Below are 27611 nucleotides of genomic sequence, written 5' to 3' on the forward strand. Positions count from 1 at the left end.
AATGAGAAAATCAAAAATGAAAGTCTCTTTTCTCTCTCAAAAGGGTTCAAGACTTCAAGGGTATTCTATAATGAGTCTATCTGTATGTAACCTTTTCTGAACCCTCAGCAAGATCTAATTTCATCCTTTTAGAGCCCCTATAGTGGTTCCTTTTCTTGTTTTCTTCTTTTTTTTTTTTCAGAGGAAAAAAGGTTTCATACAACACAGTTTCAGAAAAGTAAAAGGAACACACTAAATGCACAAACTGGTGGCAAGTTAGGTCCATAGCCTATTGTGATAGGTCCTTCCAGCATAAATCAGGTTTCTTCTCCATCTTTTATCTCAAGGTCATTTACAGATGTGGTGACTTTTGAACAAGAGTCTCTCATAGGAGGGTGGGTAGGTTTCAATCATTGGTTTCTGGATCTGTTTGTGCCATGTAGGCATCCAACTCGTCATCCAGGTGTCCTTTTGTTTTCGACATGTATGCATCCAACTGGTTGTCCAGCTGACCCTTGGTCAGTACAGGGAGAGTGAGGGCACCTCTCCCTCGTCCAGGGCCTCAGCCTCGACCTCCAAAGCCCCCTCTTCCCCGACCTATCATACCCCGACCTCTACCACTGATTCCTCCACAACCCATAGCTCCACTCCCTAGGCCCCCTCTCCCGGGACCTCTACGACCTCGAATACCACCTCTTCTTAAGCCCATTCAGGGAGCTACAGCTTGTCCCCCTTGGAGCAGGTTTTGACCTCGGAGCAACATCTCGCCCCTAAGCAGGGTTCTGGTGGCACGTCCCCCACATAGTCCTCCTCGGGGTAAACCTCTCTGGATTATGGGCAGGCCTCGTCCTCCCATTGCTCCCCTGGCCAGGGTCCCTATGGGTCGGCCTAACCGTGCCTGGATGTTACTCTTACCCAGGCGCTGCTTTAAGCTCTGCTTAAGTTTTAATGCTGCCTGGACAGAGGGTCTATTCTCTATCTGCTGGGCCAGTCTTCTGTTTCTGGCACTGGCTAGCTGCTGTTGTTGCTGCATCGAAGCCCGAATATTCACTGGCATCGGCTGTTTGTTCTTCAGCATATTAGTAAAGCGCTCATTTAGAGACATCTTGGTGGTGCTTTTTAGCTCAACTTTCGGCACTGACTGTGCAGCCATCTTCAAATCCTGAGAATCGAAGGAAATGGACACCATTGCACTTCCCGGGGCTGCCACCACGGTTGTGGCACGTGGGCCGGGCCGGGAGAACCTGAGTTGACTTGGTGGGCGGTTGGTTAGAGGTGTAAGCGGTAGGTTGCTAGGTTAGTTAGCTCGTTGTTGCCAGCCGGCTGTCTGGTCAGCCCGTCCACCTGCTTGCCCGGCCTGCCCTTTCCTGCCTTGCATCGGTCCTTTTCTTGTTTTCTAATTCTCTTATTCTTTTTTTTTAGATTTATTTATTTATTAGAGAGTGAGAGAAAGAGTTCAAGAGAGTGGGAGTGCATGCATATGTTGGGGGAAGGGCAGAGGGAGAGGATCTTCAAGCAGAATCCCTGCAGAGCAGGGCTCGATCTCACAACCCATGAGATCCGTTACCTGAGCAGAAACTGAGAGTTGTTTGCCCAACCAACTGAGCCACCCAGGTGCCCCTCTCTTATTCTTCCTTGACTTGTGGTCATATCTGGGTGTCTTCTTCTGAGTTGTACTTCCTTGGCTGGTTGTAAATCCCCTCAGGCAGAAACTGTGTATTCTCCTCTTTGTACATATCAACAAGTATTTATTGTTCTCTACGCTCAGCAAAGTAAGGCACACAAAAGCATAAATTACAAACAAAGAGGTTAGCCTGGAAGAAAAATATTACTTATGCAAAACTGTAGCAATTACTCTAAAAGAGTATATAAGCATATGACTACTAGAGATGTGAGTTTTGATCCCATACAGTTCTGTCCAGGGAGGTGCAAGACCACTGAAAAAGAGTATGGATGCCTCAACACTATGCAATTTAGCCTTAGGATCTACAGTAAAAATTCCAGTGGTCTAGAAAGAGCAGATGGCCTCAGTAGAGCTGCTTATATTCAAATGGAAAATGAGGGCAGTGAGTATCTCCAAGCTATCATGATGAGCCAAGGCCAAAGCTCTTGGTTCAATTTTCCTGAATTCCATAATTTCCAGGATTTATCTATGTTCATGTGGGGAGGGGCACCTGAAGATTGGTCATTAATATTAGCCAGGCAGGTGAAGCCAGTGCCAAATTTAATTTGATTTGAAAAAATAAAAAGGGTGAAATTTCTGCATGTTACGAAGCAGTTCATAAGGTTACATGAATTTTGGTGATCACAATTTTTTTGCCTCTCAGTGTCCCTTCTTCTGATAACCCTATCTTAATTTTCCTTTAGAAACTCTCCCTATTTCATTCTGAGTCCACTTGATTCAGACAGGGCTCTTCTCCCAGTTCTGGGAGTGGAGCATGTGACCCAGGTTTGACCAACTGTCACCCAGAATTCTATTTACCACAGTGTTGGTTCTGGCATGGGTATTACCAATTCAAGATAGAAAAGGTGAATTCCAAGAGTAGCTTGAAAATTTCAAGAAGAAATGCTATTTTTCTGTTGAACTTGAACCTGGGAAAATGTGAAGTTGGAGGTTTGAGGTGTGTTGGGGGAGGAGGAGGGAAATCACATAGATAAAGCTCAAGAATAAAGCCAACTCAATGGGAGGTAGAACCCAAAAATGGAGAACAACCAAATCTTGATGATATTGTTGGAACCTTTGGGTAGAGCTCCAATAAAGGAAGATATACCCTGAAATTTAAGTTACATGAATTACTGAATTTTTTTATTGTTTAATAAATCCACTTGAATTGGGTTTTCTGTCACTTCCAAACAAAAAAGTCCTAACTGATACATACATACATTCTAAGTTATGTGGTACCTACTCTAAATGTTTTGGTTGAGAGGGACTAAGGAGTGCCATTGGGGCAGGGCCAATCAGGGAAGCCTTTATGAATAAAAGGGATCTTGAATAAGTCAGAAAGAGATAAGGAGAGAGAAAACAGAGAAAGTGCATGACTAAAGCCTTGGACTAGGAATGAGCACATTGGGTCAGTGGAGCCCTTAGGAGAGGACAAGTGTCAGAGAGGATCCGGATGGGCAGTTAAGCCAGATAGGGTCGGGATAGGTTATGGGAGAGTTGTGAAACTGAGGTAAAGGAATTTAATGTAATGAGAGTAGGAAGGGATTGGTGATTAAGAAAGATTAGATCATGTGGGTGAACCTGATATTAGGAAGACTGACTTCCTAAATTGATGCATTAATATGAACTCAAGAGATACAATGGTAGGATCAGCAGTGAGAAAGAAGAGACAGAAGGGACAGAAATAAAAATCATTTAAGGGGAAAACTTACAAATTTTGGTGGATATGGATAATGAAGAAGATGCATGAGTTACATATAGCTGGTTTCACCCTCTGAAAGTTATAGACAGATACATACATATTTAGTAAATTGATTCTAAGTTAAAACGCAAAAAAGAAGTGGGGAACTGGGGAGAAAGAACCAAATTTCCCAACATTATTATCAGCTGAGGATTCCCTCCTTAAGTTTGTATTTCTGCAATGAAGATAACATTTTGAAATTTTGATTTGATTCTCTCTATATTAATTGCCACCATTCCAGTCCAAGTCATCATTATATCTCACCCGGATGGATGATTGAAATTGCTTCTTAAATGGTTTTTCCCCTCAATGTTGTCTCCTCGTCCTCTGAGTTAGGGATCCCCAAGACTACCACCCCCCATGTTCAATAATTTGCTAGGAAGACTCACAGGACTCAGAATATAGTCGTACTCATGACTATCTATGATTTATTACAGCGAAAGAATTCAAAGCAAAGTTTGCCAATGGAAAAGGCCATGGGACAAAGTCCAGGGGAAAACAGGCCCAAGCTTCTAAGAGTCTTCTCCCACCGGAGTCACACAGGATGTGCTTAATTCCCCCTGGCAATGGGTTATGACAACACATGTGAAATGTTGTCAATCAGGGAAGCTTGTTTAAAACTCAGTGACCAGGGTGGCGCCTGGGTGGCTCAGTCGTTAAGCGTCTGCCTTCGGCTCAGGTCATGATCCCAGGGTCCTGGGATCGAGCCCCGCATCGGGCTCCCTGCTCAGCCGGAGGCCTGCTTCTCCCTCTCCCACTCCCCCTGCTTGTGTTCCTGCTCTCACTATCTCTCTCTGTGTCAAATAAATAAATAAAATCTTTAAAAAACAAAAAACAAAACTCAGTGACCAGGGATTTTATTGAGGGCTAGTCACATAGGCATCCTCTGCCTAGCAGGTACAAATTCCAGAGTCCTCAAAGGAAAGCAGGTGTCCAGCAGAAGGCACATAGTTTATACAAACAGTTTAAGCAAAATGAGCCATTCTTACCATTTGTGTGGTGGGAACCCTTCCAAAATCTGAGTTGCCAAACATGAGCCAAGGATCAATCTTGTAAGCCAGACTTTCAAAAGATAGCAGGCTGGCTATGCTCTTTTCTGCACATCTTCCAATCTATTTTCCAGTCAATAACCAGAAGGAATCATCTGAAAATATAAACCAAATTATGTATATTGTACTTAGACTACAGTTCAAACTCTAACATGATGCATAAGTCCCCTGCATGATTTGACACCTCCTTCTCCCACAAACTCATCTCTGGCTGCCTTCCTCATCACTACCTTCTGACTTCATAGGCCTCCTCTAAGTTTCTAAAACATCACTGCCCAACAGAGCATTCTACAATAACAGAAGTGTTCTTCTGCAATATCCAGTTGCCATTGGTGTCCACCAACTACATGTAGCTATTGAGCACTTAAAATATGGCTAGTGCAACTGAGGAAATGAATTTTAAATTATATTTAATTTTAGGGGGTGTCTGGGTGGCTCAGTCGGTTAAGCGTCTGCCTTCAGCTCAGGTCATGATCTCAGGACACTGGGATCAAGCCTTTTATCAGACTTCCTGCTCTCCTACCCCTCCCCCCTTCTTGTACGCACACACTCTCTCTCTCTCAAATAAATAAATAAATAAAAGTCTTTTTAAAAATAAATAAATTTTATTTAATTTTAGTTATTTTAAATTTAAATGGCCACATGTGGCTAGTGGCCACCATATTGGGCAGTGCAGTTCTAGAACACACTGAGGTTTTCTTTAAAAAAAAAAAGATTTTATTTATTTATTTGACACAGAGAGAGAGCACAAGCAGGCAGAGCTGCAGGGAGAGGGAGAAGGAAAAACAGACTCCCTGCTGAGCAGAGAGCCCAATGTGGGGCTCAATCCCAGGACCCTGGGATCATGACCTGAGCTGAAGGCAGACACTTAAGTGACTGAGCCACCAAGGCACCCCTGAGCTTTTCCTATTTTAAGGCCTTTTATTGTATGTGAAATTACCTTGATGGCAATGGTAAACATCAATTATACTATCAGGCAGGGTATCCCAAAAATTATAGAACAGAAGCGCTCACAGATCAAATTAAAATGCTTGAGTCACAGTTTATTTACTTAAAATACACGGTGCAAAGCAAGGGAAAAGAGATGGGGTGGGGGATAAATTAACACACTATTAGGAAAGGGTGCAAGAGAAGTGAAAGATCATGCTACTTAAATCCTGGGTTATGTAATGTTTGTATATCCTACATCTCTCTGTTGCATCAGCCTTCTCTGCTGATGGACCAGAGTTGAAGTTCAAGCACAGGAGCCTACAAACTGAAAGTGTCCTAGGCCAATGACCTACATTTGCCCTACCAGAAAGACATGGGGCCAAGTACACCTTGTCAATAGCTACAGCTTGCCAATTAACCTGCTAAACAGCTATATGGGTTTTATTTGAGCCATGGGTTTATGTGTTTTGGGCGGAAGTCACTAATGAGTGACTGGATTATGACCTCCTAAATATTAAGTACTCATGTATATTTAGTGTATCCTGGACATTAAATATCTCATATATATTTAATTTGTCACGAATATTTAGTGCTTAGGTGTCTCATGTATATTTAGTGCCTCTCAAATATTATTCAAGGTCCTTGATTTCTTTCTACCTACATTTAACACACATGTGCTCTACTACCACTAACTACTTCTCTATATTTAACATATTTTATGAGTTTCATCTATCCTGTATTTTCTCTTTTCCTCTACACCATAACTCAATATTCTCCAACAGTACAACAAATGCACGTTATACCTCTGTATATGTTTCTTCTTTGTAGAGTGACCTTCCTCTGGCTCATCCCATAACAAGCTCCTATAGCCTTTAGGTCTCAGTGGAAATGTCAACTCCCTGAAAGGCCTTCTCTGATCATCCCTCTGTCAGAGACTGAATTGTGTCCCCCCCGCCCCCCCTTCCCCGGCCCAATTCATAGTTGAAGCCCTAAACCTAATGTGACTGTATTTGGTAATAGGGTCTTTAGAGAGGTAATTATGGTTAAATGAGGTCATAACTGTGGGGTCCTAATCCAACAGGACTGGTCCGTATCCTTATAGGAAGAGGAAGAGACGCCAGATATTTCTTTCTCCTTGTATCACAGGAAAGGCCACTGGAAACACAGCTAAAAGGCAGCTGTCTATAGGCCAGGAAGAGAGCTCTCACCAGATAGCAACCCTGATGGCATCTTAATCTTGGACTTCTGGCCTCGAGAACTGTGAGAAAATAAATTTCTGTTTTCAAGCTACCTAGTCTATGGTATTTTGTTCTGGCAGCCTCTGAACTGTTTTCACTCACAATACTTCTAACACCAAATGTGTAGCTTTTTTTCCCTCACACCAACCAATTCTCCAACTCTCCAGACACCAACTGTGTGTTCAACAATTCAGTTTTGACACTATCTACCTAGAGTTAGCATCAGATCCCTGGAATTAAAGGGCTCAGTCCCATAAGACTGCCCTCTCTCTCCTCAGATGTCATTTGGAAGTCCTGGGTTGCCACCTGTGTTTCTGACTAACTGGCTAAAAATCAGGGGTTCCTACAATTTGCTAGAACAGCTCTCAGAACTCAAGGAAACACTTGACTTACTCTTGACCTCGTTTATTATAAAAGACACAACATAGGAACAGTCACATGGAAGAGAGGCATAGGGCAAAGTATGGGGGAAAGGGTAGAGATTCCATGCCTTCTCTGGGTGCACCACCCTTTCAGCATGTCCATGTGTTCACCAACCCAGAAGCTCTCCAAATCCCACCAGTTAGGGGTCTTTATGGAGGTTTCATTATGGAGGCATGGTTGATTAAATCACTGGCCGCTGGTGATTAATTCAATACCCAGCTCCTCTTCTCTCTGGGAGCAGGGCTGAAAGTTCCAACCTCTAATCATGCCTTGGCCTTTCTGGCAACCAACCCCCATCCTGAAGCTATCTAGGGACCCCAGCCACCAGTAATCTCTTTAGCACACAGAAGACACTCTTATCACGCCAGAAATCCCAAGGGTTTTAGGAGCAGTGTGCCAGGAACTAGGGACAAAGACCAAATACTTTCATTATATCACTCAGCGCTAGCAGACAAAGACACCATCAGATCCATCTAAAGCAAGTCTTCCCCCACTCCCGTTAATCTGCATCTTCCCATGATGTTTACTTCTTCACACTTAACATAATTTATCATTATTTTTTAAAAGATTTTATTTATTTGAGAGAGAGACATAGTGAGTGAGAGAGAGAGAGCACGAGCAGGGGGAAGTGGGAGAAGTAGGCTCCCTGCTGAGCAGGAGCCTGAGGTGGGGCTCGATCCCAGGACCCTGGGATCATGACCAAAGGCAGACGCTTAACCCACTGAGCCACCCATGCACTCCAACTCATCGTTATTTTAGTTGTTTGTTTACTTTCTTTTTACCTGTTTCGCCCGATAAACTGTAAGCTTGCTGTGATTGCAATGATGTCTGCTTTGCTCATTTTTGTAAACTCAGCAAGTTGTCAATGAGTATTTATGAATGGAACTTCAAAGCATATACTGAAAATGAACGAATGGAACTCCAAAGAACCTACTAAAGCTTGACACCCCCCCCCAAAAAAATCCTACAAATTAGCAAATCTGGCTCTTAAAAATTATTTTCAATGTACTTATGTGCCTAAAGCCCAAATTTCTTCTATTGTGGTTAAAATACATGTAACATAAAATTTACCCTTTTAACCACTTTTAAGCATTCAGGTCAGTGCCATTAAGTCCATTCACACTGTTGTGCAACGATTACCACTATCCATCTCTAGAACTTTTTCAGCATCCCAAAATGAAACTTTGTACCTGCTAAACAATAACGTCCCATTCCCTCCTCCTCCCAATCTCTCTCTTCCATCCCCATCAGTCTAGGCACCTCCTATTAAGTGAAATCATACAATCATTGCTTTTTGTGTCTAGCTTAATTTCACTTTGCACAATATCTTCAAGGTTCATCTATGTTGTAACATGTGCCAGAATTTTATTCTTTTAAGGCTGAACAATATTTCATTGTATATATATACATTTTGTTTATCCCTTCACATATAGACGGACATTTGGGTTGCTTCCACAATGCGGCTATTGTGAATAATGCTGCTACAAACACTGAAGTACAAACATTCATTTGAGTTCCTGCTTTCGATTCTTTTGAATAGTATATACCCAGAAGTGGGATTGCTGGACTATGTATGGATTATGTATTATGGTAATTCTTTTCTTTTTTTTTGAAGAATTTCTATACTGTTTTCTATAGTGGCTGTATCATTTTACATTCCCACTAGCAATGTACAAGAGTTCCAAAACTAACACTTGTTATTTTCTGGGTTTTGTTTGTTTTTGATAATAGCTATTCTTGTGAGTGTGAAGTGGTTTCTCACTGTGTTTTTTATTTGCATTCCCCTCATTAATAATGTTTTTGACCAACTTTTCATGTGCTTATTGGCTATCTGTGTATCTTATTTGGAGAAATGTCTATTCAAGTCCTTTGCCCATTTTTGAATTGTGTTGTTTGTTTTGTTGTTGTTGTTCGAGTTGTAGGAGTTCTTTCCATATTCTTAGATGTTAAGCTCTGATCAGATAAATGATTTGCAAACATTTCCTCCCATTCTGTAGGTTGCTTTTTCACTCTGTAGATGGTGTCCTTTGATGCACAAAAGTTCTTGATTTTGATGAAGTTCAATTTACTTTTTTTCTTTTGTTGCCTGCACTTCTGATGTCATATCTGAGAAATCATTGCCAAATGCAATGTCATGAGGCCTTTTTCCTATATTTTCTCCTAAGAGCTTTATAGGTTTAGCTCCTATGTTTAAGTTTTTGATCCGCCTTGAGTTACAGTTGACTTTTGAACAACATGGGGTCTAGGGGTACCAGTTGAAAATCTACATGTAACTTCTGAGTCCCCCAAAACTTAACTACTAATAGCCTACTGTTGACTAGAAGCTTTACCAATAACATAAACAATTGATTAACAGATATTTTGTATGTTATATGTATTATATACTGAATTCTTACAATAAAGTAAGCTAGAGAAAAGCAAAATGTTATTAAGAAAATCTTAAGGAAAATACATTTACAGTACTGTACTTATTTTAAAAATCCACACATACATGGACCCATGCAGTTCAAACCTGTGTTATTCAAGGGTCAACTGTATTTTTGTATATGGTGTAAAGTAAGGGTTCACCTTCATCCTTTTACATATGGGTATCCAATTTTTCTAGCACCATTTGTTGAAAAGACCATCCTTTCCTTATGGAACAATCTTGGTGCCTTTGTTGAAAAATCATCTGGCCATATATGCAATGGTTTATTTCAAGGCTCTCTATTCTATTCCATTGGTCTATACATCTGTCCTTAAGCTAGTACCACACTGTTTTGATAACTGTAGCTCTATAGTAAGGTTTGTAATCAGGGAATGAGTCCTCTGACTTTGTTCTTTTCTGAAACAAAATTTGTAATCCACTTTCTCAAATTATTCATAGGGGGTTCCCACCTCAGTGACACTGCAAAAATACATACTTCATAGCAATTATTTCTTCCGAGAGCAGAAGAGATGCGCTGCCATCAGGCCGCTAGTGCCATAGGCCATAGCAATTATTTCTAATGAGAACTAGTATTCTTTGGAAATTCTTGGGTGTCTAGGAATTGCAGTCCAGTTTGGAATCATTGCATTTCCTTTATTTTCCTTAGACACAACTCTTACAACAGAATTAGAGTTTGCAGTGTCCTAATATTTTATGCAGGCTGGTACTGCCTGGCTGGGAAGTCAGCCAAGAAGACTTTCTGGATTAATTTTAACTTAGGTAACTCCTTTAGTATGGGTTATCAGGCTCCGTTAGTTTGCCCAGAATACAGAAGACAACAAACATGTTCAAAACAAGCTGTTTGGAATTTTTTTCCAGGCAGGAATGCTACACATTCAAGGTTAGTCTAACAAAAAACAAAAGTCAATGGGAGAAAAACCACAATAGAAATTGAAGGCAAACTCTGATAACTGAGGCAGAGCCTTACTATTTTGCCTCTGTAAATGATAAAAAGAGAATCAAACTTATTTTAGTGTGGTCTTTGAGATTCTCCTCTTTAGGTTACACAGAAGAAAAATTATAGTTGGAGAAACTTCTTAGTATTTTGCTGTTCTCCTAACAGAGGTAGGGTGGGGTAGTAAGAAAGAATGTTGGACTGTGTCTAAGGAGGTCTGGCTTCTAGCGGGATTTTGCCATGGGAACTAAGTCACTGGCTCTTTGAGTTTCAGCTTCCTCAACCATGTGTTGAAAGAATTGTTGGATCTCTAAGAACTCCAGCGTCTGTAATAATATTACAGAATTTTTTAAAACTCCCCTAGATATTATTTATTATTCTCTAATTTTCAGAGAATGTTGTATAACTGTTATTAGCATTAATGTTTTGTCTGCTCTGTTAAATTGTAAGGTCCTAGAGGGGTGCCTGGATGGCTCAGTCACTTAAGCGTCTGCCTTTGGCTCAGGTCATCCCAGGGTCCTGGAATCAAGCCCCGCATTGGGCTCCTGATCAGCAGGGAGTCTGCTTCTCCTTCTCTCTGTGCCCCTCCCCCTCCTTGTGCACTTTCTCTCTCTCTCTCTCCCTTTCTCTCTCTCTCAGATGAATAAACAAAATCTTAAAAAAATAATTTATAGGTTATTTTATAATATAAAAACCTAGAAGCAATGCATTATGTTAGTATGCCATAATACTGCTTTTTTGGTAAATAAACCTACAGGGGAGATTTCATATGAGCACTTGATGTGGTTGGTAAAAGGCTAATATGATGATTCAGGATTATTTACCATGTGTAACTATATTAGTCAGGACTCTCATAGTTGCAAATGTCAGAAGATGTAGCTCATACTGGTTCAACCAAGAAAGAAAATATATTTGACTCATGTATCTGAAAAGGTCAGACTTGGCTGAATCCAGGGCTGAATGATGTCGTTAGGACTTAGTCTTACTCTTTGCATTTCTTGTTTTTTCCTCTGTTGGCTCCATTCTGCGTCCAGCTCTTCATTTATAGTGATAAAGCAGCTAACAGCTCCAAGCTTACATTCTATCCTCTCAGCAATCCTGATGTTAGGACAGTGCCTCTTTCAGAACAGGTCAAACGACTTCCAGCGTTAAGTTGCACTGTTTGATTGGGTCATGCATGAGGATGGGCCTGTACTTATCATTGTTCTAGGTATATGGAATACACTGATTGGCTAGGACTGGGTTGGGTGTCCACACTGGAGTTCAGGAATAGCATTTACCTCCTCCTGAATCTCATGGACTGAGAATGATGGTAGTGTGGCTTCCTGTAGAAAAACTGGGGACTCTCAGGCAGAAGAAGGTACAATGGATGATGGACAAGTGGGAGCAGTGGTTATCCACAACAAAACTAACAAAAAACAAAGCCTTGTTCCACAAAACAAAACTATTTTTTGGTCTGTTTTTGTATAAAAGTAATTAACTGAGAAGTCAACTCTAAACACAAATATGTTTCTAACATCTGAGCTTCCTTTTTTCTTTTTTTAAATTTTATTTATTTATTTATTTTTAAAGATTTTATTTATTTATTTGACAGAGAGATAGAGAGCACAAGTAGGCAGAGCAGCAGGCAGAGGGAGAGGGAGAAGCGGGCTCTCCGCTGAGCAGGGAGCCCATTGCCGGGCTCGATTCCAGGACCCTGGGATCATGACCTGAGCCGAAGGCAGATACTTAACCGACTGAGCCACCCAGGCGTCCCCATTTGAGCTTTCTGATGTAGCTTTGTACGTTGTAAAAGCTTTAATGTGAAAGTTGACTCATGTCAGTTATGAATTACATTTAGCTGCAAGTGACAGTTCTAACTACAGGGGCTTAAATGGATGAGGGTTAATTTTTTTTTTTTAAGAGAGAGAATGCAAGTGGGGGTGAGGGAGGGGCAGACAGAGAGGGAGAGAGAGAATCCCAAGCAGACTCTGTGCTGAGCACAGAGCCCAATGCGGGGCTCGATCTCATGACCCTGAGATCATGACTTGAGCCAAAATCAAGAGTTGGATGCTGCTTAACTGACTGAACCACCCAGGGTGCCCCAATAAGAGTTAATTTTTAACAAGTCCAGAGACAGGTTGTTGCTGGCATTGGTTTGGTGCCTTATGGATGTGAGTCTCTTGATATTTTCTTCATTGTCCCAAAATGGCTGCTGGAATTTTGACCTTCGTGTCTAGGTTGGTAGTAGGAGAAAACAGAAGAGTACAAAAGGGCAAGAAATGCTTGGTGTGTTTATTTACTTTTTTCTGTGGTTTTTTTTTTTGTTTGTTTTTTAAAGATTTTATTTATTTACTTGACACAGAGAGAGAGAGAGAGAGAGAGAGAGGGAACACAAGCAGGGGGAGAGGGAGAAGCAGGCTCCTGGCTGAGCAGGGAGCCCGATGTGGGGCTTGATCCCAGGACTCTGGGGTCATGACCTGAGCCAAAGGCAGACACTTAACGACTGAGCCACCCAGGCGCCCCTTCTGTGTGCTTTTTAAAGAGTATAGCCAGATGCCCCAATCAACACTTTTACATACATTTTGTCTATCACATGGTCACATATATCTTCTATGGAGGCTGAGAAAAACAGCATTTTAGTTGTGCTCAGTGCTACTTCAAATTAAACTAGGCTGCATTCCTAAGGAATAGGGGGATAAGGGATACTGGGTGGCTGTGTAAGTCAGCTTGGGCTGCTGTAACAAAATATCATAGACTGGGTGGCTTAAACAGTAGATATTTACTTCTCACAGTTCTGGAGGCTAGGAAGTCCAAGATCAAGGTGCTGAATGATTTAGTTCCCTGGTGAGGGCTCTCTTCATGGCTTGCAGATGACCCCCTTCTTGTTGTGTTCTCACATAGCAGAGAGAGATCTCTGGTCTCTTCTTGTAAGGACACTATCCCATCATGAGGCCCCAACCTCACGACCTCATCTAAACCTAATTGTCTTCTAGCTCCAAATACCATTACATTGGTAGTTAGACCTTCAACATATGAATTTTGGGGAGACACAGACATTTATATTCTACCCTTGGCCCCCCAAATTCATGTTCTTGCATTCAAAATCCATTCATTCAATCCTCATGGCCCCCAAAGTCTTAACTCATTCTAGCATCAATCCTAAAGTCTAAACTTCAAAGACGCATTAATACATCATCTAAATCAGATGTGGGTGAGATATGATTCATCCTGATGTAAAATTCCTCTCTAGCTATGAACCTACAAAACCAGGTAAGTTATGTGCTTCCAAAACACAATGGTGGGGCAGGCATAGGATAGACATTCCCATTCTAAAAGAGAGAAATTGGAAGGAAGAAAAGGGTGCCAGATCCCAAGTAATTCTAAAACCCCCAGGAAGGCAAATAACATTAAAATCTTGAGGCTTGAGAATAATCCTTTTTGGTGGATGCTCTGCTTTCAGACCTAATGAGGTGGTAGTCGTGCTTCTGCAGTTTTGCCAGGTGGGAGTCGCATGTCCTAAGCTCTGGGGGGCCCTGCCCCCAGGCTTCAGGTGGCTGCTATCTGGTGTAGTGAACTGAAACAGTAGCCACTACCACCCGACCCCCCCAACACACACACACTGAAACTGAGGAGGCAGCCCCAATGATCTCTGAATCACCTTTGTGGTTATTCTCTTTGTCTTAAAGAATAGCACATGTTCGCACCTGCAGAGCTCTATGGTCCAGCCCTGTAGGAGCTAAGAAGTCTGATAGGCTTCCTTCACTTTGTGTTGGGGTGACTGATTAGGTCTGTGGTTCACATCCATACTAATCAAACTGTTGTTTGGTCACATGCTAGTGTTCTCTTCAGAACAATCTTTCTCTGTCTTTTTTTTCCTTCCAGTATGAATAGGCTGAGAATTTTCCAAATCTTTTAAGTTCTGGTTAATTTTTGCTTAACAATTCCTTTGATTCATTTCTCTCTTGCATTTTACTATAAGCAGTCAGGAGGATCCAAACCACCCTTTAAATACTTTGCTTAGAAATCTCCTCAGTAGGTTGCAAGTTTTACCTTCCACAAAACACTAAAATATAGTTCAGCCAAGTTCTTTTGCCATTTTTTAAGAAGGATCACCTTTCCTCCGTAGTCCCATATGTTCCTCATTTTCCTCTGAGATGTCACCAGAATGGCCTTTACCATCCATATTTTATTAACATTCTTTTGATGATTATTTACATATTCTCTAAAAAGACAGAAGCTTCTTCTCCAGCTCTCCTCTTTTCTTTGTGAGCCCTCACAAGAATCATTCCCCTTAACAGCCATATTCTTTGCACATCCAAACTCCTCTAGCCTCAACCCATTATCCATTCCACATTTTTAGCTATTTGTTATAGTAGCACTCCACTCTCAGTACCAAAGTCTGTCTTAGTCTCCAGAGAAACAGAACCAATAGAATGGACATATATCCTGGGTGGGTGGGTGGGGAGATATATTTATTATATGGAATTGACCCGTGTGCTTGTGTAGGCTGAGAAGTCCCATGATGTGCAGTGGCAAGCTGGAGACCCAGAGAGTCAAAAGTATAGTTTCTCTCCTAGTCCAAAGACCTGAAAACCAGGAGAGTTGAGGGTGTAAGATGCAGTTTCAGTCTGAGTCAGAAGGCAAGAGAAGACCAATATTCCAGTTCAAAGACAGTCAGGCAGAGAGCAAATTCTTCCTTACTCAGCCTCTGTTGTTCTATTTAGGCCTTCAATGGATTGGATGAGGCCCACCACACTGGGGAGGGCACTTTGCTTTACTCAAATCTACCAATTCAAATGTTAATCGCATCTGGAAACGCCCTCATAGACACACCCAGAATAATATTTAACCAACTATCTGGACATCCGGTGGCCCAGTCAAGTTGACACATAAAATTAATCATCATAGTGGCATAGCAGTTTCTACCACAAAGATATTAGTGAAACCATTGTAATTTATTTCCCTTCTGTTTTAGCTGATTTCTCATTATACCTATAGAAAAGCTTTCAGTTATAGAGATATTAGATATTACACAGATGAAGAAAAAGAAATGTTTAATTCCAAGCAGAAGATTTCTCCTATGTCTGGATATTTTGTATCAACTCTAGTGTCTTTTTTCTTTTTTCTTTTTTTTTTTGCATATAGTCCATTAAAACAGGATCATTCACTGTATTTCATTTTGTGACCTACTTTTTTCTACTTAAAATATATATGTTGAACATTTTTCTGCTATACGGTATTCTTCTGTAACATTTTAAATGACTATATATTAGTCTATTGAGTGGATATATGATATTTTTCAGCCAATCCCCTACTGTTGGACAGTTAGGTGATTTCCAATTTTTCACTTTTATAAGCAGCTCTATTACACTCTTATTGTCTCTTAATGTTTAGTTACAAAAGCAATGTATTCCCTCTCTAACTAAAAAAATGGAGTTGTATAAGATAGAAAGCAAAGTTCTCTATTTCTATTTACCAGCGCTTGTATTTCCCACAATTGTTATTCCCCATGAGGCAACCACTGTTAATAGTTTACTGTGTATTCTTCCAAACTCTTCTGTTTTCTGATTCCTTTTTTCCTTTTCCTTCCATTCTATTATCCTAAAAGCCTTTTGTTTTCTGCTCTCTTCATGCTCAGCCCCAAGCCTCCTCACTTTCTTTATTTGCTGCTTACGCTGGGAAGATAGGCAAGCATACCTGTTAGAATTTTGTGTGAATTTAGACAAAATAATTTATGAGTGAAGGTCTCACACCTCTGATTAAAGAGCATGAACTTGACGGGTTGCCTTTTCTGTCTTGCATGTTGACTGCTAGTTGGGCTTTCTAAACCTGTCTCCTGGTACGAACTGGGTCAGGCAGTTGGAAAAGTAAATTTTCAAATAAGCAAGATGTTACTATCTTTATTTCTCATAAGCTAGCGTGAGCTACATTTAAGAAACATTTTTTTATTAACTTCTCATGTGTTCATACTGACCATGAAAGGAAAACTCTATAAAAGAGGAGATCAGCAATTAGAGATTTTTAAAGTATATTCATCCATTCAGTAAATATTTACTGGGTGCCTCTCATGTACTAGGCATCATGGAGATACTGGGAAGGTAAAGACAAAACCCAAAGCTCTTCACAGTCTTTTTCTAAGCTTTCACCAACACTACTTAGGAAGCACCCAACAGTGTATTTTATTGTCTTCTTTGCCTGGATTCTCTCTTCTAAACATGTAGTTAGGTATTATTGCCTCTCAGAGATGTGTGGCAGTAAACCCCATTCTCTGTTGATAACACACTGGCATTTGAGCCTCTGTGTACTTCTCTGTGTATTTTCTTGCCATCACAAGTGTATTTATGCTCTAGCAGCTGCAGCAGCATTTAACTCAAAAGTAAGAGGGAAGTCCTCTGGTTGCCTACGTAGATGGATATGTAGGGCACTTGGACTCCTTCCCTTTCGGTAAAATTAAGTCCAGATATCTGGCATTGCAATTCACACCATTATTTAAAGAAGCTCACCCTTTCCTTTTTCTTCTTCTCCTTCTCCTCCTCCTTCTTCTTCCTCCTCCTCTTCCTCTTCCTCCTCCTCCCCCTCCTTCGGAGAGGGAGTGGCAAGGGGCAGAGGGAAAGGGAGGGAGAGAATCTTAAGCAGGCTCAATCTCACAACCCTGAGATCATGACCTGTGCCGAAATCAAGAGTCAGACGCTTAACCAACTAAGCCACGCAGGCACCCCTTCTTTTTTTTTTTTTTAAACTATAAAAATTGCTGAAATGCCAAGACTTTGGTTGGGGTGAATAGAGAAGTTTGGAATGTTTTTAATCCTGTGCTCAGTGTTGTTGGTAATATTAGAAGAGCAGCAGAGCCATGAATCCAGTCATACTCTTGGCTAAAGCAGCCTGCCCTGACTTAAGTACTCCTCGTATGAAAAAAGACCCAGGGCTTTAGTTGACAGTGAATGCAACCTGAGCCAGTGATGTGACCTGCCTGCCAAAAGAAGCAAATGTGATCTGAACCAGAATTAATAGAAGGCTGGCGGCTGGGACAAGTAAGGTAATAGTCCCATAGTACACTTTGCGGTGGTCAGATCACACCTGGAGGATGGGGTTTCCTCCTGGGCACTGCATTTTAAAAGTGATGTCGACAAGTTGGAGTATGCCCCAGTTGGGCAACAGGATGATGAATGGCCTACAAACTACATCCTTTGAGGAATAGTAGGAGGAACTGGGGGAGTTTACCCTGGAAACTAGAAGGCATGTGGATGTGGGATAACCATTTTCAGTAATTGGGAGGGCTGGGGCGCCTGGGTGTCTCAGTTGTTAAGCATCTGCCTTCGGCTCAGGTCATGATCCCAGGGTCCTGGGATCGAGCCCCGCATCGGGCTCCCTGCTCGGCGGGAAGCCTGCTTCTCCCTCTCCCGCTCCCCCTGCTTGTGTTCCCTCTCTTGCTGTCTCTCTCTGTCAAATAAATAAATAAAATCTTTAAAAATAATAATAATAATTGGAGGGCTATCACGTACAAGAGTTGGATCCTTCTTTGTAATTTCAGCAAGCACAACTTAGACCAAGGGGTATACATTACAAAGTGGCTGATCGATCTTGTCTCCATAAAAGGAAGAATTTTCTAACCCTTTTGAACATCCAGAAAATAGCAGCTTTGCAAGGTAGTGACTTTATCTTAATAAGGGATGTTAGAATGGCAGCTGGCTAACCAAACATCAAAAGATTCATGAATAGGATGGGAAGTTTGGAGAGATGACCTGATCCAAGATCCTTTCAGAATCAAAGGTTCTAATGCAGAACCTTAAGAAGGAAGTATTAGCACTTTTCCCCTTAGGCCCCATGTAAGTATTAACCATAGAAACTAGGTTAAAATTGATGATGCAAAGGTCAAATATGAAAGTTTTGAGGATGAAAAGAAACAAAAAGCAAAAGGCAATTTCTGTTCTCCTAGTGGTTGTGGATTTTGGGGATTTTAGTGATGTTTGCTAGTTTTTTCCAAAGCAAACCAAATCTTTTTTTTCCCCACCTTTAAGATGCTTTAGAGCCCTGGTGTGCTATCTTTCTCATCAAACTTACAGTCCTCCTAATATGTTGTTTTCATTTTAATATGTTGTTACATTTTGCAAGATTACTTTTTTTTTCAAGATTTTATTTATTCATTTGAGAGAGAGAGAGAGAGACAGAGACAGAGACAGAGAGAGCACAAGCAGGGAGACAGGCAGAGGGAGAGGGAGAAGCAGACTTCCCGCTGAACAGGGAGACCGACAAGGGGCTCGATCCCAGGACCTGGAGATCATGACCCAAGCTGAAGGCAGACACTCAACTACCTGAGCCACCCAGGCGCCTCACAAGATTACTCTTAATTCAAATTATGCAACAGCATTTCAAGGAATGGCGGTCTGTATCCACATGTCGAAGAGCCAGCCCTGTGGAACAAGTAGTGTTTAAAGCTTATTAATTATTATATGAGGTAGCACCCATAAAATGCATGCATTGAGATAGCTTGGCTTTTCCCCACAATCAGTGAGATGAGTAGGCTGGGAATGATCATTCCTATTTCATCAGTGCAGAAACTGAGTCTTAGAGCAGCTTGCCTACCATGATTATGGGTGGACCTGGCACTTCTGACTGTTAGTCCAGTGCTCTTTTTAATTTTGTTTTTTTTTAAAGATTTTATTTATTCATTTGAGAGAGAGTGTGTGTGAGAGAGAGAGAGCACGAGCAGTGGGGAGGGGTAGAGGGAGAGGGAAAAGCAGACTCCCAGCTGAGCAGGGAGCCTGATGTGGGACTTGATCCCAGGACCCTGGGATCATGACCTGAGCTGAAGGCAGACGCTTAACCGACTGAGCCACCCAGGTGCCCTAATTCTGTTTTTGATAATAAAAGCTACTGTTCTTTCCTAATAGTGGGTTTAAAGACTAACTTAAATGCAGAACATTGTTTTTCTCTCTTAACTACAGTGGTTCTCTAGAGTAGGAGGGCAGATTGCTTTGGCCACAGACTTGGCTTTTAACTTTAATGCTGTTCCTAGTTCAACTTATGTACTAAAAATAGGCTCTAGCAAACATCACTGTTGATGTCTGAGGATACTTGACCCTTTCCTTGAAATATTGATGCTAACACTCCAAATAAAAATCTTTTTTTTTTTTTTAAGATTTTATTTATTTATTTGACAGAGAGAGACACAGCAAGAGAGGGAACACAAGCAGGGGGAGTGGGAGAGGGAGAAGCAGGCTCCCCGAGGAGCAGGGAGCCCGATGCGGGACTCGATCCCAGGACCTGGAGATCATGACCTGAGCCAAAGGCAGATGCCCAACGACTGAGCCACCCAGGCGCCCCTCCAAATAAAAATCTTAAGGATGTATACAGAACAATGTTTGTCAAATGGGGTAAATTTGACTGGGTACTGCAGCAAAATGCTTAGGAGCTTAGGCTAACTCAGAGAGATATGGGTTTAAATCCGTTAGGCCACCTATTGGCTGTGCATCATCATCATCTCATGGAGCCTCAGAATCTTTACTTGTAAAAAGGGGAATAATAATGAGATCTGCCTTTTTGGGTTGCTAGGAGGACTAGATGAGATAATGTGTGTAAAAGCATGAAAACTGTGATTTTCTTAAAAAAATTGTTTATTGTGAGTTATTATCCATTGTCTTTTACTCATTTTTCTATTGGGGTATTCTTATGTGTTTCCTATTTACTTTCATTGTGCTGTTTATACTCTGCATGGTGGGTGTTGAATAAAATCCTAATTAGTAGTATCACACTGGACCAATAATCAGTAATAACTCAATAGACCAAGTGCCTCCTGGGTGCTCAGCACTGTGCTGATCTCTGAGAATACAAAGCTTCTTGGGGCACCTGGCTGGTTCCGTTGGTAGAGCGTGCAACTCTTGATCTTGGGGTTGTAAGTTCCAGTTGGATGTAGAAATTACTTAAACATAAAATCTAGGGGATGCCTGGGTGGCTTAGTCGGTTAAGCATCTGCCTTCGGCTCAGGTCATGATCCCATGGTCCTGGGATCGAGTTCTGCATCAGGCTCCTTGCTTGGCAGGGAACCTGCTTCTCCCTCTGCCTGCCGCTCCCCCTGCTTGTGCTTGCGCCCTCTTTCTCTGACAAACAAATAAATAAAATCTTTAAAAAAAACAAAATAAAATCTAGGGGCGCCTGGGTGGCTCAGTGGTTAAGTGTCTGTCTTCGGCTCAGGTCATGATCCCAGGGTCCTGGGATCGAGCCCTACATCGGGTTCCTTGCTCGGTGGGAAGCCTGCTTCTCTCTCTCCCGCTCCCCCTGCTTGTGTTCCTGCTCTGGCTGTGTCTCTCTGTGTCAAATAAATAAATACAAACTTTAGAAAAAAAAAAAAATAAAATCTAAACACCAACCACAACCACAAAGCTGCCTGAGACTAGGCCCTTGCTAAGAGAGACTGATCTACAGGTTGCTGTGGAGGCCAACCTGGTGTTTCAGAAAGCACTGCAGATGTGTGAGTGTTGAATGAGTCACAGGAAACCAGGCCAAGAAAGGTGGGTGGGACCTTGGTGGAGAGGGAACAGCTAAGTGAAGGCACAGATCTCTGAATCAGCAGACGGAGAGAGTGAACTGAAAGCCGTCATCAAAGTTGTAGTACTTGTTGGGCTAGTCATGTAACCTCTCAGAATCTCAATTTCCTTATCTGTAAAAAAGAAATAATGAAGTCTACCTACTGGTCATGATGCGAAGAGTCAACAGAGTAAATATTTGTAAAGTACTTGCTTGCACATCAACTGATACAGAGTGAGTGTTCAGGAAATGTTAACCACCGTTACCACCATGGGTAGTAATTTAATAATACCTTATAATTATGAACGTGTCATTCCAAGAATAATTCCTCCCCTGGTCGTTGGACTGCGAAGAAGGGTATCAGCATTCATAAACCACTCCTGAAGAGCTTTAAGACAAGGATGCCAGGGCTGGCTTCACAATCCCAGTCAAGCGCCAGTAAGATAACCCCACGTCTGCCCGGGAACGAGGGTGCACCAGCGCGGAGACGGGCTCCCAGGGTCACGTGGCCCACGGCCCCGCCCCGGCCCTGGCCCCGCCCCGGCCGAGCCCGTCCCCGGCGGCTGCGGCTGCGGCAGCGGCGGCTGCGCCTGCGCAGAGCCGGGGGCGCTCTGCTGCGCGGTCTGCAGTGTAGGCGGCGCGAACAGCAAGGGGGCGGCGGATGGCTCTGCGGGGCCTGGCAGCCTCGGGGCCTGGCTCCCGCGGGCCGTTGGACGAGGCGGTGGCGGCGGCCGAGGACCGCGGGGCGCCGGCCGTGGTGGTGGCGGCGGGAGGCACGCCGGAGGACGACGAAGAGGATGAGGGCCGCGGCCGGGGCCTGCTGCGCTGGGACGGCTTCTCGGCCTGGCTGCACTGCGTGTGTGTGGTGGGCTTCGATCTGGAGCTGGGCCAAGCCGTGGAGGTGAGGCCCGGCCGCACATTGCCCCTGGCGCCTCGTCCGGGTCCCCTTGCCTGGGTGGCCCCAGCAGAGCGTGTGGCCCGCGGACCCCGGCTGCCGCTCATCCGGGCGTGGCCGGCCGCCCCTCCGCCTGTCGGGCCGGGCTGCGGTCCATTGGCAGTTCCCGTGGGAGGATCGTGGGCTGCGGCTAGGGGTGAAAAGTAGTCTCTAGGCCCCTCCTAAATACTTGTTGAGGTTCGTTTTTGTTTGATTTTGTTTTTAACCCGGTGTCACAGGAGTAACTAAAATGGTTAGCGGCACCCGGAGAAGGCTGCAGGCAGGATGTTGGGGACTTGCTGAAGACGCGAATAATGCCCCTGACATATGGTGAACTATAATAGCCAAACCTCACACAACCAACTTTTTAGACTCCGAGACCGTTTTGGCCATTTCCAGTAATTCTGAGAGCATTGCACTCAGCCTGAGCCGAAATGCTTATCTCAGCATGATTTTCTCCATTTCCCCCTTTTGTTCCTCATTTCTAGTATTTCTTTTTTAAATCATTTCTATTATTCCTTGATGTTGCTTCTGAAACAGTTGGCTTGAAAGCTGTTATCAAGATGAACATAGTTTCATAGTTCATCTTGCTTGTGAATCATTCAAGTTTTACATCTTTATGGTGCCTTATTGAAAGGCCTTCGAATGTTATTTATTCTTGACATTGTTTAGGGTCCCTTTTGTAGCATAAGACATGGCTTGTCATTGTATCCAAGGAAAACCTTATTAGAAGGAGGTATGTTTAGAAAATTTTTGTCTGTTTTGGTGATGATGACAGATTTTAATGAACCACCTCATTCAGACTTTAGTGGCATGAGTTAGCTATGAAAATTGGGCAGGGAGGTTTTTCTTAAAGCGAAGCTACTGCTTTTGTATTCAACCTGTCTTTGTTTTATCATCACACATTCAATACACATTAAGTTTCCACTAAGATCTAAGCATTATGCTGGTTGCTGGGCATACAAATATGAACAAAATGCTTTAACCTGTATTTGTAGATTTAGACTACAATTTAGAGGGGAACGAAGAATAAATCACAGAAGCAGATAGGGCCAAATGCCATGCCTGGTACATAGTGGTATTCCATACGTACTTGATAGAATGAATGAATACATGAACAATTCTTTATCTTATTGAGGCAAACAACAGTTTCCAAAGACTTTGAATTAGAGATTTATAAGTCATCTATCATTTACATTGACATGTTAACCTGAAGTTATATATGTAGTAAAATACAATTTAACCATAAACCTCGGAGTGGGTTGTTGTTGATTGTATCTTAAAGTAACTGAAGAAGATCCTTGTAGACTCTCATCATTTGGGACATAATTTATAAGTATGTTCTTCTGACCAAATAAACAATATTTAGCATAATTGAGATGCTACAAAAAGGTGAATCATTAAAGGACTTACTTTGAATTTCATTTCCCATGGGATATGCTACTGAACAGTTTAGGTCAGTAGTTCTTGACTTTTTTTGCATCCTGGATCTTTTTAAAAAATGTGAACTCCGTTACAAAAATGCTTGCTAATACAGAATTGTGTATATACTTCTCTGGACTATCTGGGGGTCATCTGTGGATCTTCTCTTCCACTGTTCCCAGATTAAGAATCACTGATTTTAGAAGGCATAGGATGAGGGTGGGGAAGATTCCCTAATAAAGGATCCAAAGAAAGATAAACACATTAAATGGGTTGCAACACAATTTTGTTTCGTTTTCTTGAGAAATGTAGAATATTGTACCTTGCCACTTTTAAAAGAAGAAAAAGGAACACAAATTAGTAATGAATATAATGAAATAGTTGAAAAATACATGTCACTTTTGTAATATGGCCCTATCCAGGCCAAAAATGGACAGGTGGGGTGGCTGTAATGGGACAAGAACGTGAACGTAGACTTTTGTTGGAGAAGTGACATAAAGTAGCTCTAGCCCCAATTCCTATAATGCATAACCATGGAGACTCAAAAGGGAAATTAATTAAAGAATAGGTAAAAACTAAATTTGGACTATAATATCCTAGAAGCCACCTGTGACATCACATCTTTGAATTTTAGGGTTGAAAGAGATGTAAGAATCTGTTGTGACAGAAAGTACCATTTGCACATTTTAAACAAATGCATAAACAGTACCACTTGGTTAAGCTTAAATCCTTAACAAAGAGACAGTATAGCATATCAGTCAAGAACTGAGACTCCAGAGCTGGACTGCCTAGATTTGAGTCTGTGACTTTGGGCATATTACTATGCTTGGCTCACACTCCCTCTGTAACAGTACTTGCATCAGGACATTGCTGTGAGAATTAGATAAATTAATGCTGGTGAAACATTTGGAACAGTATCTGTGACTCAGTAAGACCTATGTAAGTCTGTATTTGGGAAGTATTGAAATTCCCTTTTTCATTTTCAGTGGAGAGAATCCTTAACTTGCTTTGTAAAGACAAGGCCTTTGAACCTTAATTTTCTCACTAGTAAAATGAAGTTGTGCTAGTAGAAGCAATACCTTTTTTTTTTTTTTTAAGCAGGGGAACTTTTTTCCCTGTGTAAATAAAAATCTAATATGGGACCTCAGTGGCTAACATGGTTGAGATGGGGCCTGTGTGTGTGTATGGGGTTGCAGACAACAGAAACTAAGCTATAGCTCGAGCAGAAAAGGAAACTTGCTGTAAGGCAATAGATTTTTCAAGATACTCAAGGTACAAACCTATTGGGGCTTCATAAAATGGCTAGAGCCCATAACTTGGAAGTCTCTTGCTTATGCTCTTGTTTTATGGGATTTTGTTCATGCTTCATGCTCCCTGCAACTTATTTCCTTAGCTTCTATAATCTTTATGGTAGAGAAGTTGCCCTTTTCAGCCCCTTCAATGAAGAGACACCAGAGGAAGGTACTCAGGCCTGGTTTGGGGCAAACAATCCGATGAAGACCTGTGTGGTTAGGGGAGTGGCCCGTTTTGCATAAAATGTCTGTTAGGCCCTGTCCTTGGTAAAGGGGACAATGAAGGGTATCTTTTAAGTTGGAAAGAAAATATAAAAGGTGTTGACTATAGGAGGTGTACTCAGCTTCTTCCCTTTCCCACAAAGTGGCCCTAGAGCATCACCACAGATTCCGTGTGTCCTCTGGAACAAAGTTACAAATCCTCTGGATTTTATATACTCTTAAGTCATTTCCAGCTCTAAAATTACCTGATTATGTAGTAAAGCCTTAATTATCTGAGTCCAGAATTGCCTCATTTATTCAAGTTTTTTTTTCCCTGATTGAGTAATAATATGCTCATTGTTGAAAACTTGGCAAGAAAGAAAATTATAAACATTAGAAAACATCACTCATAATTATACTAAGAAACAAGTGCTATTAATAGTTGACATTTTCGTTAATGCTTTTTCTTTTTTACATAATTTCATATCTGTCAATTAATTTGATTGTTAGGAACAGAAACGCTCTCAAATTTAAGAGAAAAGATTGATTGTAAGGAGTCTCTTGGAACCCAGTTGCAGGAAGCTGGAATGAACCTCATGGGATTTGGAAAGCCTCAGGCTTTTTGCCTTTGTTTCTCGGGAGCTGTGTGGTCTTTTGTCTCCGCTTCTCTCTGCAAGCCTGTTCCATTCTCTGTGCTGAGGCTGGCTTCTTCTGCAAGGGTCTCAGTTTCTGCTCCCCAGTTTCTCTTGACTTTGGATTACTGTGATACTGATTTTAGCCAAACTCTACTTTTGTATTCTGGAACCAGGCTGAAGCTTAATTCAAATACTGGAGTATCTGATTGGCTCAGCATGGGTCAGGTGCTCCCTTTTGTTCAGTCATCTGTGTCAGGAGACAGCGTTTTGGGACAGTAGTGGCCACTTGTAAAAGGAGGGGACACTTCCAAAGCATGGGCTGGGCAGCAGTCCCCCAAACAGGTCTACAATCAGAGTCTGCTTTTTTTTTTTTTTTTTAATTTATTTACTTGTCAGAGAGAGAGAAAGAGAGCACAAGCAGGGGGAGCGGCAGGCAGAGGGAGAAGCAGGCTCTCCACTGAGCAAGGAGCCCGATGTGGGACTCTATCCTAGGTTCCTGGGATCATGATCTGAGCCAAAGGCAGATGCTTATTCAACTGAGCCACCCAGGCATCCCAGAGTCTGCTTTTATTGATAAACATTCTCATAAACAATTTGCCAGATCATTAAAGACTCTTCATAAGTACAGTTTTATGGAACAATTTATTTAACCATTTTTCTTAATTTGGGTATTTAGTGGTTTTTCTTTTTTCTTTATAGTGTAGAGAGTTATTTGCTACCAGTACACACATCTTAGAAATGTTTTGAATTTCTGAGAACCTTTAAAGATTTATTTATTTATTTTATTTATTTATTTGAGGGGGGAGGTTGGAAAGAGGGAAGGAAAAGAGGGAGAAGGACAAGCGGACTCTGCACTGAGTGTGAAGCCTGATTTGGGGCTCCATCCCACCACCCTGAGATAATGGCCTGAGCCAAAATCAGAGTTGGACGCTTAACTGACTGAGCCACCCAAACGCCCCCCTCTTTTTTTTTTTAAAGATTTATTTATTTATTTGAGAGAGAATGAGAGAGGAATTTTTGAGAGCCTTTAATTCACATGAACTACACGGTGGAGAGCTTTTATCAAGAAAGGACGCTATATTTTGTCAAATGCTTTTTCTACATCTATTGAGAGGATCATCTGGTTCTTGTCTTTTATTTATTTATTTATTTATTTTTTAAACATTTTATTTATTTATTTGACAGACAGAGACACAGCAAGAGAGGGAACACAAGCGGGGGGAGTGGGAGAGGGAGAAGCAGGCTTCCTGCGGAGCGGGGAGCCTGATGTGGGACTCAATCCCAGGACCCTGGGATCATGACCTGAGCTGAAGGCAGACGCTTAACTACTGAGCCACCCAGGCACCCAGGTTCTTGTCTTTTATAAGTGTGGTGTATCACACTGATTGATTTGCAGCCCAGGAATAAATCCCACTTGGTCGTGGTGAATAATCCTTTTAATGTACTGTTGATGTGCATTAAGGAGGGCACTGGAACTAATGAGCACTGAATGTTGTATGTGACTGATAAATCACTAAATTCTACCTCTGAAACTAAAAAAAAAAAAAAAAAAAAAAGGATTATATAATTAATAAATAACACTGCTCTAAAACTAAGAAAAAAATCACATGAACTTATAGAATGTCATAGGAAGTTGACATTTCTGTAATTTGAGGTCACCTCCTGAACCTCTCTAGTCCTTGATTTTATAAGAATTGAGGCATTGTTAGTAGTTTTTCGCCCTTGAAGGCTTTACCTATCAACTCTTTGGACAATTTCAGTCCAAAATTGAGGTTTTGGAGCATCCAGTTTAAGAGGGAAAGAAACAGCCCTTCACACAACTGCATTCCCTTCTCAAAAAAAATAAACAAAAATAAACAAAAATAATTTTTAAATAAATAATTTTTTTTAAAAAGGGGAGGGCGTCTGGGTGGCTCAGTTGGTTAAGCATCCAACTCTTGATTTCGATGCAGGTCTTTATCTCAGGGTGGTGGAATGGAGCTCCAAGTCGGGCTCCACACTCAGTGTAGAGTCTGCTTGTCCCTCTCCCTCTAGTGAAAAGAGCACAAGCTGTGGGGTTTTGAACATCTGCTAGTTGTCTGATTTTTGTCCAGTTTCTTCAATTTTCTGAGTCTCCTTTCCCTCAACTATAAAGTGGAAAAATAATATCCTTAGAGTGTTGTTGGAGGTACTAAGAGAGAATGCGTGTAAGAATTAATGCATGCCCAAATGTTGGTCCCTTACAGTGTCCTTGCAC

General features: G+C 41.8%; 1 protein-coding gene and 1 pseudogene across 3 annotated transcripts in view; one reads left to right on the plus strand and one right to left on the minus strand.

Moving 5' to 3' along the window:
* Positions 1-385: 385 nt before the first annotated feature.
* LOC118522422 (chromatin target of PRMT1 protein pseudogene) lies at positions 386-1188 on the minus strand (annotated as a pseudogene).
* Positions 1189-21452: 20264 nt separating this feature from the next.
* DENND6A (DENN domain containing 6A) overlaps positions 21453-27611 on the plus strand; it is a 57273-nt gene continuing 51114 nt past the window's right edge. Inside the window, exon 1 of one of the 3 annotated variants that reach the window (XM_078076850.1) lies at positions 21453-21792. In XM_078076850.1, the coding sequence (XP_077932976.1) occupies positions 21553-21792 (240 nt within the window). In that variant the 5' untranslated portion in view covers positions 21453-21552. The remainder of the gene's footprint in view (positions 21793-27611) is intronic. The other 2 variants (XM_078076848.1, XM_078076853.1) reach the window with 2 other exon arrangements.

Source organism: Halichoerus grypus, chromosome 1 (genome assembly GCF_964656455.1).
Source record: "Halichoerus grypus chromosome 1, mHalGry1.hap1.1, whole genome shotgun sequence".
Taxonomy (NCBI): Eukaryota; Metazoa; Chordata; class Mammalia; order Carnivora; family Phocidae; genus Halichoerus; species Halichoerus grypus.